The sequence below is a fragment of the Lolium rigidum genome, chromosome 5, assembly GCF_022539505.1.
Source record: "Lolium rigidum isolate FL_2022 chromosome 5, APGP_CSIRO_Lrig_0.1, whole genome shotgun sequence".
NCBI classification, from domain to species: domain Eukaryota; kingdom Viridiplantae; phylum Streptophyta; class Magnoliopsida; order Poales; family Poaceae; genus Lolium; species Lolium rigidum.
Window position 1 is genome coordinate 10431970 of NC_061512.1, and position 14439 is coordinate 10446408.

The window sequence follows — 14439 nt, forward strand, 5'->3', positions numbered from 1 at the left end:
TGTATTTTCGTTGACTCAAAGATATTCCCGTCCTTGTTCGAGCCACTTCTACGCCAAGAAAGTATTTTGGGTTGCCTAAATCCTTTACCTCAAACTCCTTGATCATACATCCCTTCGGTCTATTTATTTCTTCCTCGTCATCTCATGTGATGATAATGTCATCCGCATAAAGTGCAAGAATAGTGACATTTCGATCAAAGTGTTCAGAAAACACTGTGTGATTGCTTCAGTCCATACAAGGATTTCTTCAGCATGCATACCTTCCCCGTGGTCTGCGAGGTACCAAAACCTAGTGGTATCTTCATGTACAGTTTTTGATGTAGGTCAGCATGCAAGAATACATTCTTAACATCTAATTGATACAACTTCCACCCAAGGTTGGAAGTACATGAAACCAATAACCTCGACATGTTCATCTTTGCCACTAGAGTGAACATCTCATCATAGTCAATTCGATAAGTTTGACTAAACTCTCTAGCAACCAATCTGGCCTTATACCGTTATACCTTCCCTTAGGAATATGTTTCATGGTACTTACAACTCACTGCCTTTTTTGTCAGCAATGTGGTAATCATCCATGTCTTTTTTTTCTTCAAGGCTTCTAACTTCTCTATCATCGGCTCACGCCACTTTAAATCTTGCTTTGTAGCCTTCCAATCCTTTGAGATTGACACAGTTTATAGAAAGATAACAAACACTCTAAAGGGAAGGTGACAAAGCTTCATAAGACACAAATTTTCCAGTGTAACGGTCATCAAAACCAGTTTGTAGAGCATGAATTTCGTAGCGAGTCTTTCTATCCACTTTAGCCTTCATTGCAGCTCCACGTGTCCCCTTTATCAAAGCAACAGGAAGATATATCGTGTCAGGGGAGCTAGCAGCAGTGCCCCCCCCCCCCGCGCACATGTAGCCACCGTTCCATGGTTTCAGATGCATCACTGCCTTGCTTCTCCCCTTCACATGTGCCTGATATATCCAATGATGCAGCACTTCCTTGTTTCTCCCTTGCATCGGTAGTTCAACACTTCTGCTCCGGTGCTCCTCCCCTGGAAAAAATCTGGGAGCGTCAAACACAACAACGGTGGAGATCTTTCCATACCTGTTTGTAAGCGGGGGTAAGATCATAATTTTAGTGTAGGTCCACCGTCCGTACAGTCTGTACATGCCTGTATGGCCCGCGTCGTGTCGTACCTCTTTTTTTATGTATGTACGATTTCAAAACAAAGCATGCACGATGTGGAGCGGTATTTAGGTAGATGAGATCGTTAACTGGTCACGTGACCTCTTTTTTCTTCTTACGCGACGTCTGTATCAATACACACAGGGTTAGATATGGGTTTCGGCGGACCTAACACACGAAAAAAACTAACTATGACTCTTCAACTTACATTTAGGGGGGAGCACCGGAGCAACCCTCGTAGTTCAATGGGTACCAATCCTAAACAGGAACAAAAAGAACCTAGAGTACCAATCTGAATTGTACCCTCTGTCAGCTAGACCTGAACCTGAACATCATCATTAGTATGAGTGACAATAAAATCACCCTCTGTACCATGAGTATATGACACAACCTTCTCCCTCTAATAACCATCTTGCACGTAGTGAATTTGGTCAAGCTCCTTAAACAACATATTCAGATCAGTTGGACCCTCTATCCCTAAGGGTACCCAATTATGGACCCTCTGGAAGGGGAAAAAGTGGGACAGAAAAAATTCCCCCTCCTCCCGTGTCGCCCCCTAATTAGGACTGCGTCAGTCTTTTAGTGATTTTTTATTAGATCAGAAGTAGTTTTTTAAGAATATTGCATATTTTTTAGATCACTACTTGATAAACATTTTTGGGTTCATTTTTTCTGCAGGTTTTTCCCGCTTCTTACGATGTCAAGTATTTTAGACTTGCTACAGTATATGTGCATGACAATTTTCCTCGGGGGTGTTCTCTAGACAAGCATTATGTATATTTATTTATAGAAGTGAATCATCTCCTCAAATATGGCTGTAGCTCTTATTTTCTAGTGGTTCCTTTGACATTGCATTTTGTAAAGAATTACATCTGACAATGAGGTGAAGGACCTGCAATAACTGAGTTTGTGATATGTTTGAATTTGGCAGGAGTTTGCAACCATGCCTTCCACTAATAATGCGTCAGCTCTTGGTTCAAGATCAGTTAGGTCTGTGGCGCTGTCAACCCCCATGGTATCATTGTTACTTACTGCTACTTGTTTACTCCTAGTATTTTGGCGTTCCAATTTGCGTTGCAGACACCGATGAGTGGGAGTTTCAGAAGTATGGTAAGAGCATCTCTAACAGAGACCGTAAATCCCGCCGAAACTGAATTTTTCCGGCGGATATACGGGTTCGGACCGAAAGTGGCGCAGAACAGCACCTGAATCGATGGGCCGGCCCGTATCGGAAGTTCGGGGGCCCGAGAAACTGGACCGTCGACCCAAATATATACAGGCCGTGGAGGGGAGTAGGGTTCCAAAACCCTACTCCCTCCGCCACGTCCTCCCACTCCGCCGCCGCTTCTCCTCTCTCCACCACCACCGTGACCGCATGGCAGGGGCGAACAGCGGAGGCAGGGGACGTAGGCGGATTGGCGGGAGGAACTCTCCCCCCCCCGTCTTCCAGTCGGAGGCCGAGCGGCGCAAATGGAACCGCGGCGAAGGTGCTCGTAACGGCGCTGGACCAACTGGGGTCTGGACCGTGCGCTGTGGCGGCCCGCCTCGGACAGCAGCGACGAGGAGGAGGAGGTGCCGGTGCGCACCCTCCAGCTGCAGTCCGGGGACTTCGTCCTCAACGACGAGGAGGAGGCGACGGCGGTGCAGCAGGTGGCCGTCATCTCCGCCGCCGAGGCGCGCGCGCTTCCGCCGCGAGGAAGCGGAAGCCGTCCGTGCCGTGCGCGAGTACGAGGCCGCGCAGAAGGAGGCGGCCGTCCGCCGCGTGAAGCAGGAGGTCGTCGACCTCGACTCTGAGTAGGCCGACGACGGCGAAGTCTTCCGCGGCGCGCGTAGTAGCTCGCCGCCGGCGAAATTAGTTTAGTTTTGGAGGTGGTCGCCGACGACCACCTCAAATGCAATGTATCTATCGATATCTATTGAATTATGCCTAAATATGTTTGAATGTCAGTTCTACTGTTTGTGATGATCACTTTACTGGCAAATTTTGAAATCGACATTTTTCGGTTTCGAATACGGGTGCTGTTCTGCGCCACGCTAAAAACTTCTCGCTTTTTGTTTTTCGGGAGACGAACTCACTTTTTTTTGGTTCAGAAGAATAAGGACTCTGCTAGAGATGCTCTAACTAAGACCATCATTTTTTTGCGAAACGGTAACTGAGACGGTCATGGGCGGGGGGAAATTACTTCATGGTTTTCGTACTTATTGTTAGCTGTGTGTGCGAGAGAGAATCCAATTGTAATTGTGATGCCATTGTTGTCATAGTTGGTTGATCGATCATTGTGTTGTCATTGTGGTGAGGAATACATTGTAATATTACTTCATGTAATATTTGTACCTGAATAATTTATTGCATACGTTATTTACATCTGAGGCACGTTTGAGTTCCTCCGAAGGTTGACATTTGTGGCACTATCAAAAGTGTCTTAAAAGCTTCTCGTTTGAGGCACTAAAAATTGCATCTGCAGGAAGCGGAGCACTTTACAAAAGTGCATCGAATGAAAATCGAGGCACTCATGAATATGGCATCAAAATAAACGGCATTATAGAAAAGTGCCTCAAAATCAAAAATAGATGCAGTTTTTTAAGTGCCAACATGTACATTTCCTGGTAGTATCTCAAAAGTGCCTCAAAATACATCATTGACACGACTAAATGCAGCACTTTCTATTATGCCTCGATGCGCCGACACTTTTTGGAGGGTTAGCGGCAGTATGGAGTGCATCCAATCAACAACTCCATATCTCCTGAACGCTCTCGCTAGGCTGCGCGAACCCCTCCATGAGGAGCGACAACGCCATAGCCCTGTAGGCCTGCTGGGTAAGGTGGATGCCATCCCAGCTCACGTGTCGGGCTGGGTCTGTGCACGTGCTGGATCCCATCCCGCCGCACATCAAGTCCATGTTGAAGTTGTACTCCCCGCCCGATCCGCAGCATGCTTTGAGCAGCGATCCCTCGTTAAACCCTGCCATGGAAAACAAGGGCACGCGGCATAAGCTTTTAGATTCGGGCTCATAGATAATGGTTAACTATGCGTTTGAAAATGCCTACCAAGGACGGATGCGTGGTCGAGGAGGTGCAGGAAGGCGCCGTAGTAGTCGGCGTAGACGATGGAGATGTCGGAATTGGCCTTCCGGAGCTTGTCGATGGCTTCCTGGAGCTGCTCGTTGTGGTACGCCGCAAAGGAGTTGTAGCTAGTGAGGCAGCCCCTCTCGTCGTGGTCTGCTGAGCCGGCGACGGAGAAGAGGGACAAGTAACTCGGCGAGCACCCGATGGGGAAGTTCCCAGGGATGATGATCTGAGTCGCTCCTAGCTCGATCACCTCCTGATTAATTAGTCATGAAATCCAAATGAAATTCCCATAATGTCTTCACTATATTAATTTTGATATGTCAGTATAAATGACCTTTTGCTAATTTGAAATTTGCATATATATGAAATATAATGGATCTTTTCTATATTACAATTTTCATCGATGTAAGATGCTATCATACACAAAATATATTCTATGCGAGTTAATATGAGCTACTAATTTTTCTGCTACCTTTGTCTATAAATAGATATCTGAGACTTGTCAAAATTTAGATACTACATGTAAATATAATTTAAGATATCAATGCATCCAAATATTGAGAAATCTAATACTACATCTATTTATGAATGAAGAGAGTATAGTATGCGACCAGGAAGAGATTCCTAGCACAAAATTTTCATTTTGGAAGAAGTGTACTTGTACTTACCTTTGTGAAGTCCATAATGCTCTTCACTACCTGTGGCACGTACGCCTTCACGGCCTCAATGGACCTCTTCTGAAAAAACGCATAGTTGTAGTCGTTCCCGCCGATCTCCCCGACCAAGAACAGGGCTCTGCCCAGCTTCTTGGCACAATCTGTAGTTTGTAAAGGTTATTATTGAACACAGCCATTCCATTCATCAGCTGCATCGATTGCCTTTTTAGTTTATACACTCACTCACTACTGCTCACGGCCGGTGAGTGAGAGAGCAAGAATAAAGGAACCCTGGCCAAAAACCATAAATGTAGACTGATCTACATGTAGCTCGGTTTTTAAATTTTTCAAAAATAAAATTTTATAGTTTCAAAAAAATCTGGAAATAAATAAAGATGTAGATAAGGTTATTTTCTACCACCGTGCCAAATTGCAACACGAAATACCTTATAATCGAAGCCCTTTAAAAATAGGACAGTGCTGGGCGTCCCCCGGGGGATCTGATTTCCCAGCCCCTGGGTCCCCAGCCGTTGGATCGGCTATCTTGTACGGTCAGATCTACTGTTACCGGATGCAGCAAAAAAATATCTTCCGGCAGCAAAAAATAACCCGCTTTTTCTACATTGTAGCAAAAAACGGTTCAGCCACGAAATCAAATAAAAAGGCTAAGCTCGCCGGAGACCTCGCCGGCGAGCTCGTAGCAAAAAAATTATGCCATTGTAGCAAAAACAGATATAAACGGAAAGTCACCAGAGACATCGCCGGAGACCCCGTATTGTACAATGGTAGCAAAACCACATAAAAAGTTGTAGCAAAAAAAAATACTAATTCAGCAAAACTTTCCGACCAAGACAAGCAACACCGACACCTAATGTAGCGAGAAACGACCTCCGTGGTAGCAAAACCCGGCTTCCGCCAGCAGCAACGTCAGGTAGCAAAGTCCGCCTTCGCCGATAGCAACCTCCGAGGCCTAAGGCAGCAAACTCCCAAAAATTCGCGAAAAATATGCTTTATATTCTAGCACTGATTTCGCCTCCATCTAGCACTGATCTGGACGGCGGGGTTGGCGAGGCCGACGGCGGAGGGCGCGAAGATGCGGGACATCCAGTGCTGGTTGGCGACGAAGTTGGAGAGCGAGAGCACCGCGCGAGAGCGGAGCGCGACGAAGCCCGCGGGCGAGGACGCGTACACGGCGGCCAGCGCGAGGGCGAGCGCGCAGACGAGGCTGGCGACCCCGGACGCGCGGCGCGGGCCGAGGAGGTCGCAGGCGGAGCCCATGGCGAGGCGCCCGACGAGCGCGGCGGCGAGGGAGGCGACGGCGGCGGCGGAGGCGTCGGACGGAGCGAGCACGAGTGTCGGGCGCAGCGCAGGGAGGATGGGCGGCGCGGCGAAGGCGGCGAGAAGCAGGCGAAGAGGGAGAGCCAGGCGAGGTGGAAGGCCTGCGTGTGCGGCCGCGACAGCGCAAGAGGCCGCAGCTCCGTGGCGCGGCCACTAGTAGAAACAAGGGCTTTTATCCTGTCCTCGAAAGTGCTTTTGCACCGGATTTGGCACGAACCGGTGCTAAAGGGGTCATTAGCACCGGTTCGTGCGGTCTGCATGTCCAGGGGGCATTAGCACCGGTTCGTGCGGGATCTTTTGCACCGGTTCGTAACACGAACCGGTGCAAAAGGTTTTTCTGCTCCCCACGCACCTCCACCCACCCCCCCCCGTGGATCGCCTTTTTTAACACTGTAAAATAGAGAAGAAAATGATAGATTATTCAAAAAATAAAATCTTTTGAGATTCATGTATGTTATGCAACCTACTATTAGGGAAAATTAACAAATTTGAATTTTCACATTTATTGCAAAAAATGTTTGAAAAATGGTAAAACCGCATTAACTTTTGCATACGACGTCGGAAAAAAACGTATAATATATCAAAATCATCGTGGGACAAAATTACATCCGAATTCACCCGGGTTTACCCGGTTAGCTAATTTTTAGATTTTGAAAATTCCAAATGAAAATATTAAAGCAGGAAGATTTTAGTTTTTTTGCAGAATTTTTTAGTTTTTTTTGCAGAAATTTAGGATTTCATATTTTTTTTATTTTTTAAAATTAAAATTAATAATTGCATCCTGCATAAAGATTGCTATTACTTTTAGCAAATTATAAGATTTTCAAATTTTTAGGTTTTAGGTTTGGCAAAAAAAATTAAAAATTAAAAAATTGAAAATAATTAAAAATAATACAAATTATAAAGTTAATGTTTATTTATTTATTCAAGATTATTATTACAACATTACTTTGGTTTATTAAAATAATTATTTGAAATTCGAACAATAAAGAAATATGACATCGATCGACATGTTAATAGGATTGATATGATACTACTATCACATACATGCGCGCGAAGCACTTGGATGCGGGATGGAAAGGAATTTGGAAGTTAAACGTGCTAGTGCTAGAGTAGTGGGAGGATGGGTGACCGAGCGGGAAGTTTGAGCATGAGTAAGTAATTGGATTAGAGATAAGGGTAGTTAGAGACTAACCTTGTGAAATAACTAAAATATTAGAAATTCTGAAAAAAGAAAAAAAAGGGAGTAGAAAATAATTCAAAAAAAGTGTTTTTCACGCGGCAGCGTTTTGGGACGTTTTTCGCCGCGGCGGACCCTTTAGCACCGGTTCGTAATACGAACCGGTGCAAAGCTCCCCGCCGAGCGCCCCACAGCCGGCCACGTGGAGACCCCTTTAGCACCGGTTCGTAAGCGAACCGGTGCAAAAGGGGGGGGGCCTTTTGCACCGGATGGTTTGCACCGGTTGGCCATCCGGTGCATATGGCCATTACCAACCGGTGCAAAAGGCCATATTTCTACTAGTGGGCCCTCTGCGTCGACGCAGTCGACTGCTGCGGGCGGCGGCGACCAGCCAGTGGCGGCGGCGGCGCTCGACTACGGGCCGGTGGCGCGCGAAAAGTTGGGGGCAGTCCGCGCGGGCGAGGAAGGCGGCGCTGGTCGCGGCGGCCGACCATGGGTCGTTGCGTGCAGTGGTCGCCAGCCAGCGGCGGCGGCTTGGTAGTGCGGCAGCGAGCTGGAGAGAGAAAAGGGATTGACTCCCTGGAACGAACGAGTGGAGGAGGAAGGTACGCGTGTGAGGATAAGAGAAACGGTGGGCCCAAGGAGACACGCGGCGCGCAGCCAAGATGGAGGATCGAAACGCTTCGTCCCCCGGGGGAACACAATCATTTTCCTTAAAAATAACAAAATCTGACATCTAGAATAGTGAACAGTACCTTCTTGCGAAGGGCAGGTGGCGTTGAGATGCGCCTTGAACCAGTCGAGCTGGGAGCTGAGCGGCATGTTCCCCGGCGGCATTACGATGGCGTTCTGCAGGAGGTACGTCCGGTCGAGCGCCGTCGCGCCCGCCACCGCGAAGTTGACGCCGCTGCTGAAGTCGGCGGTCTTGTCCAGGTACGGGTTGATCAGAGGCAGCTTGAGCGCCATCGCTGCTCGCGCCGGCGCCACATAAGTCATAACACAGAGCACGCAAATTAAGCATGCCGTTACATGGCAACAAGTTTTCCTGTTTTAATTGTACTTTGACCTCTCATGGGTCTTTCTTCTCCTTCCTAATATATAGTTATATACACCTGCCGTTCTCCTGCATGCTTCGAAAAAAAATGGCAACAAGTTGGCTTACCCAAGTAGTCGATGATGAGGAGGCCGTCGGAGCAGCGACCAGTCGGCTTCTCGTAGGTCTGGCCGTAGGGGAAGCTGCCGATGGAGGAGAAGAAGCCGACAGGGCCCTCTCGGAGTAGGTTGCCGGTGTCGGCAATGGAGTCGCCAAAGCTGTAGATGGCGTCGACGGAGCAGGCCGGCGCGGCGGAGTCCATGAGAGCCTGCAATAGCACCAAGGTGAGGAGGAGCTTGGCATGCGAAGAAGCAGCTGCCATGCTCGATCGACTGCTACAGCTTCTCTCTATCGGCTGTGTTGTCAGCTGAGACTGCGGTCGGTTTGGAAGCAGCATGCTTGCTTCTTGTGGTAAGTAATAAGCTTCAGTTGCATCAGGTTCTGGTGGACTGCTTGTCTACTTGGTTGGACGGCTGAGGTCATGCCTGAGCTTGTTGGTGAGCATTTGGTCAACCTAACAAACTAACAATGGAGGCTGGAGGGTAAGACATTTTGGCATGCCACGAGTCAAAATAATGACAGCATTTTTTGTTTTTGTTTTGAGGGCAGCTCATGTGGTAGTTGGCTGCTCCTTTCCTCATGCGTTGGGCTTGTATGAATTTTTTTTGTGGAACTCGGCTGCAACCAGCGGCGGGTCCAGGGGTGGACAGGTTGGTCTATGATTTCCTTGTTGCCTATACTGATGAATACCCCTGGCATGAAATGTAAACGTGATTTTACATACGGTTCCATATAAACAATAAATAGATTCAAAAGTACGGAAAGTGTCTTTGGCACATGAGCACCTGTTTTCTAAAAATCATATTTTTCGAATTCCAAAAAAATTGATATTAAATAATCACATACATATAAACATTTCGAAGATACGGTGTGAATTTTGTAGAAAAATATGTTGTATTTTGAGCTATACAAAAAAGACAAATTTCTGACAAATATATACCACTATACGTAGCAACAAATTTGTTTTTTTTCCTGTAGCTCAAAATACAATGCAATCTCTAACAAAACTTTGCACGAGTATTCATGACATATATGTGTATTCACGGAATAAATGTGATGATTTTTTGAAACATAGATATACAGTTTTTAAATATTTTAAAAACCAGGAGCACTGGTGCTCATGTGCACCAAATTTGCTTCCTTCAAAAGTATCACTTGTATGACATTATTTTTTCCCACATAGTCATAGAAACAACAATAAGGTATGAGATATCGATCGGGTACATATAAAGTCTTCGGATGAAAATATAATTTCAGTGAGATTTGGTATGCATTATGTACTAAGAAATTGACTAAGTGGAAATAAGAGCAAACCTATCAACAAAGTAGAAAGCAGAAAGTGTAGCACACTGACAAATGCAAAATTGCGTAAACAAATGCTGCTATATATTCAAGAAATGTTTGAAACAAATCTGGATTAGGTAATCTGTAGTATAACTCTAAACCATACACACCTTTTTCTACTGGTGTTCCTTCCATTAGGTTATAAATGTACACTTTCTACTAATTTGCTACAGGATACCGTTATTTTTTGGCGTTTGCTGAAACACACCGCTCGATTGTGTCTTTGTCAAGTACCATTACAATTTTGTGACATATTTGTCAGAACACACCACCAGCCTAAAAACGGAAAGTTTTGCACTTTTTCTTGTGATGACTGGTTTTGAAGACAAAGTGCAAAGCTTTTCCTTTTTAGCCAGGTGGTGTGTTCTGGCAAATGTGTCACATAATTGTAGGTACCTGGCAAAGACACAATCGAGCGATGTGTTTCAGCAAACGCCAAAAAATAATGGTGTCCTCCGGCAAATTTTCCCTTCTACTAAACATTTAATGTGTTTTCTCGATGATGAGTTGAGATTTTAGAAGAAACTGAAGGATAAAGTGGACAATTGCCAATGCCACCCTCGTTCCCTGCTCATTGCCAATTGCCAAAGCCAAGAATATTTGACTGGAAAATGTGCTGCTGCAAATCAATCGTTCATATACATGAACCATGACATTCAAACTATTCATTTAGAGTGAAGGCTGTCCCTTTTTTTTAGTGAGAGTGAAGGCTAGATGTCCTTGCAGTGAACAATGTATTTGTGTTGTTAGGGCATCTCCAGCGGCGCGACGCGACGCAAACGGACGCTGAGCGACCGTTTTCGTCCGCCGTGACCGGAAATGCGTCTGGGCGACGCAAAGTGACCGGGCCGTCCGTGGAGACGCAAACCTGGCCCAAATATGCGTCTCGGATGCGTCTCTGCGGAGTCTGAGGCCGCGTAAATGGCGATGTCTCGTGTAGCGCGCGGCCGTCGCCTACCTCTGCGCACGAAGTAATGTCGATGCCACGCGTGCCGCGGCCCTCGCCCTGCCTTCGATCTATATAAACAGGGGCGGTAGCATCTCATCTCCTCCCCACTAAATCCTAGCCGCCACACAACCTCCACCGTAGCGCCGCTGCCGCTCAGACTCCATCGCAGCCACCATGAGCAACACCGGCCGCGGCCAAGCTGCCGCGCCTCCACCTCCACCTACACCTCTCACTCCACCTCCCCCGGCCTCGAGCTCCGATGAGGAGTTCGACTCCGACGACAGCACGGGCGACCTCCTCGACCTGGTCAGGGACGCCAAGTACCTGGCTGATGCGGAGAACGAAGCAGAGGAGGAGCGGGCGGCCCACGCGGCGTTGGACGCCGAGATGGAACAGCGCAGGCTAGCGGCCGCTGCAGCCGCAGAGGAGTCCGACTCCGACATATTGGTCTTCTGATGACCATGATGCGCCTACCCCGGAGGAGAGGGCGGCGGAGCAGAGAACAATAGTCGAGTCCTTTGAGACGCTCAAGGACAACGCCGCGAACGCGAGGCTGGAGCAGTGCTTGTAAGAGGACGCAGCGACGCACCGAGCCATAGCAGCCGCACGGAATGCGGCGGAGAAGCAGGCGATGGAGCGACGCAACGACGGGCCGGCCCGTCCGGAAGCAAGTAGTCTAGGCTTCTAGATCTACATTGTATAGTTTTTTTGCATTTAAATGTAGTACTTCTTATATTTTTAAATATGTTGTAAATCTAAAAATGAGTCGCCCCGGAGCACACCCAGACGCAAACGGACGCGCGGACAAAATATGTCCGCGGGGCGACGCAAACGGACGCTCGCTACCACTTTTGGGTGTCCGAAATCCGTCACCCCGTTGGAGATGCCCTTACACCAAATCTCATGCCGAGAGCATGAGTGAATGAAGCAGATTGAGCCTGGAAAGGCTAACAAATGTTAGTTATGTATAGATGCCTTTTTATATTTTACTTTATTTCTTTTCTCTTTTTGTAGGTTTGGTGTGTGTTGTACTCTGTCCGCTGCCTTTGCGGTTTTCTTCTAATATATACTAGCAAGGCCTGGCGCGGCGGCACGCCGCGCCCAATATGGATGTGAGTTTGGAGAATAAGAAGTGGCATCTTTAGAGTGGTTGCATACTTTTAATTGATTTAGATTTATCTAGTACATGTATGGGTGCATTGATATGAAAATTAAATGGTAAGATCGACCTCGTAGTAAATTTCAATACACAATCAAAGATAAACCAATGGTACAATTCGTGGATTTCATCATATCCGGACACACACTTGGTAACTGGATCCTGAAAACATAGAACACCATTCATGGACAACATTCTAGATTATTTCTATTTGCAGGACAATCAGTATACCAAAGTCACCTCTTCTTCATCAGAGCAAAGGAGGAGGATTTACATGCCTTCGCCAGCTGTGTTGAGGATCGTGATCAATGGATTCCTTGTCAAAGGCTGGGATTTGTCTTCCTCCAGGAAGCCGACATCTATGCAGTCACGGAGTTGCTAACCTTCCTACTGATCGGAAGCATAGATGGCTTGTATGGTTTCAATGTTGAGTTCCGACCGGAACGACTCCTCGGTGGCACTTCTAAGCAAGGAGGCAACCCAGACTTAGTAAGAATCTATTTTTAAAAGCTATTTTAGAATCATAAATCTGCATACATTTATAGATTAGAACTTTCAAATATTGAATTACATGAAATCAATAATAGATCCCTACTAAAGATCTTAGTAACAAAAAAGACAGATAATACAACTTGTTGTGCTAAACCTCAGGTTTCTTGCACCTTTTAGAAGCGGGGAACTTGCCCTGTAGCCTCAAGAAAGGAGTATTTAGTAGACTATAAGTAGGACACATGCTAAAAAAAGGAAGTAATACATGTGAGGTAACCGTCGGCTTGGAAATGAAAGCATGTTACCCAGGAGAAAACATATGTTCAACGTATTGACTAAGACACATCTAGACAACATGAGAGATACATAGTATGCATGGTCCTATTAACACTATACTGAATATAAAAAATTTATACATGTCTGCTAATTTTTTAGAATTACGTACCAACCTTTTGCTTATAACAACCACTATTAGAATTTGTAAACTATCTGGAAGATTACACGAATTTAGCATGAGTTTTCACGCTTTTCTTTTTCTTGCAACTTGTAAGTGTATATGCAGGATGCAGGTGTATATGACACAATGCATGCATAAGAAATGTGAATGCAAAAGAAAAAATACCAAGAGTTCATTGGAAGATAATAAACATTTATGTAGGATTATTAAAAGTTTAAGGGCCAGTAAAAAAGGATCTTACGTTGCACAATCTATCCATGATCAGATAATACTTTCTTCTGCATTCATCAGTTCAGAGTTGTATCTCCGAAGGATCGTGTGGCAAATATAGGACAAAGTTTTCTTCTTTGAAAATCTTGTAGACGACCTTCAATGCACAAAAAAGTTACAAAGTTCTGAATCAAACCTGGCATTTTCCCTGAAAAACCATTCAGCAAGAAATAGAGGTGGCATCAATTTTAACTAATCGTCCTATATAATTTATAAAGTCTTGCAATGAATTCTGGGAACGCTCAACAAAGTGATCTACGTGAGCAATAAAAGCTAAATGAAGAGATGTAGTCCACTCTCTGCACATACCAAATCATAAATCAATACTGACACAAAGAACAAACTATGTTAATTATGAGTAGTATGTGTTTCTCGCCATACCAACTCATACTGGGCAACAACGGAGCTTGCCAAGAACATCTGGATGGGCCAATAGGCTAAATAGGACTAAAATGGGTTGCTAGTTGGAAAACAGACGGTCTGAGTTCATATATGAATACAACATATGGAAGGAAAAAGGTACAAACCCATCTCACACACCAAAATAAGCTTATGTATATGAGTTTCTGTGATAGAAAATAAAGTGAGAAATGCCTTGCAAAACAGACTATTTGTCTACACCCACCTGCACTTCGAATTTATATTCATGGATGTTGTAGTAGAATAAAATAGCACGACGCCATACCACGCCATTTCCTGCCATCAACCCGCGACTCACCAGCTGCATCACTCATCACACATAACCATGAAGCTGAATCACGGCATCCAAGCACAACAATCAGAAAAATATAGAATACACCAGCAATCAAACCTGAAAAAAAAGACCTTACATAAGCAAAAAAGAGAACATCCAAAACATCAAAGAACAGAGCAAAAGCAGCAGCCACCAGCAGCTCTGTGCGACAACCTGCCAAGGAAAGAACATATACAGTCAAACACACAGTCAATATTGATACTTACAAAATTCTATTCTAGAATAAATCTACAACATTGGTTGGAGCCATCCAATTCAGTGGGAAAGGAGGGCCAGAGAGAGCGAAATATAACACACACAGATGCATTTTACTCTCTTCACAACTTTGAAAAATATTTTGTAGGATAAGAGAAAAGGGCAGCTGGATTTTCAAGAATTATTTCTAGGGCTGTTAAAAAAATGACATGAAGGGAAGCTTAAAGTTTAAATGTTATTGTTGCA

General features: G+C 45.5%; 1 protein-coding gene and 1 long non-coding RNA gene across 2 annotated transcripts; both read right to left on the reverse strand.

Annotated features, from left to right (window-relative positions):
* Positions 1-3756: 3756 nt before the first annotated feature.
* LOC124655606 (acetylajmalan esterase-like) lies at positions 3757-8838 on the reverse strand. The gene is made up of 5 exons (XM_047194473.1): positions 8586-8838; positions 8179-8391; positions 4918-5066; positions 4229-4502; positions 3757-4142 (listed from the first exon to the last, which is right to left on the reverse strand). Exons 1-5 carry the CDS (start codon positions 8836-8838, stop codon positions 3907-3909), a joined length of 1125 nt encoding a protein of 374 aa, XP_047050429.1. The 3' UTR covers positions 3757-3906.
* Positions 8839-12087: 3249 nt separating this feature from the next.
* On the reverse strand, positions 12088-14142 carry LOC124651164. Its single transcript, XR_006987297.1, has 3 exons — positions 13870-14142; positions 12269-13341; positions 12088-12190 (listed from the first exon to the last, which is right to left on the reverse strand). It is a non-coding gene; the product is annotated as an uncharacterized LOC124651164 (long non-coding RNA).
* Positions 14143-14439: the final 297 nt, after the last annotated feature.

Excerpts from the sequence above, each read along its gene's own strand:
- LOC124655606 (XM_047194473.1), bottom strand. The coding sequence starts at position 8,838 with ATGGCAGCTGCTTCTTCGCATGCCAAGCTCCTCCTCACCTTGGTGCTA. Across the intron at positions 5,067-8,178 it reads CACCTGCCCTTCGCAAGAAG|ATTGTGCCAAGAAGCTGGGC; the intron begins GTACTGTTCACT and ends TACAAACTACAG. Across the intron at positions 4,503-4,917 it reads GCATTATGGACTTCACAAAG|GAGGTGATCGAGCTAGGAGC; the intron begins GTAAGTACAAGT and ends CTAATTAATCAG.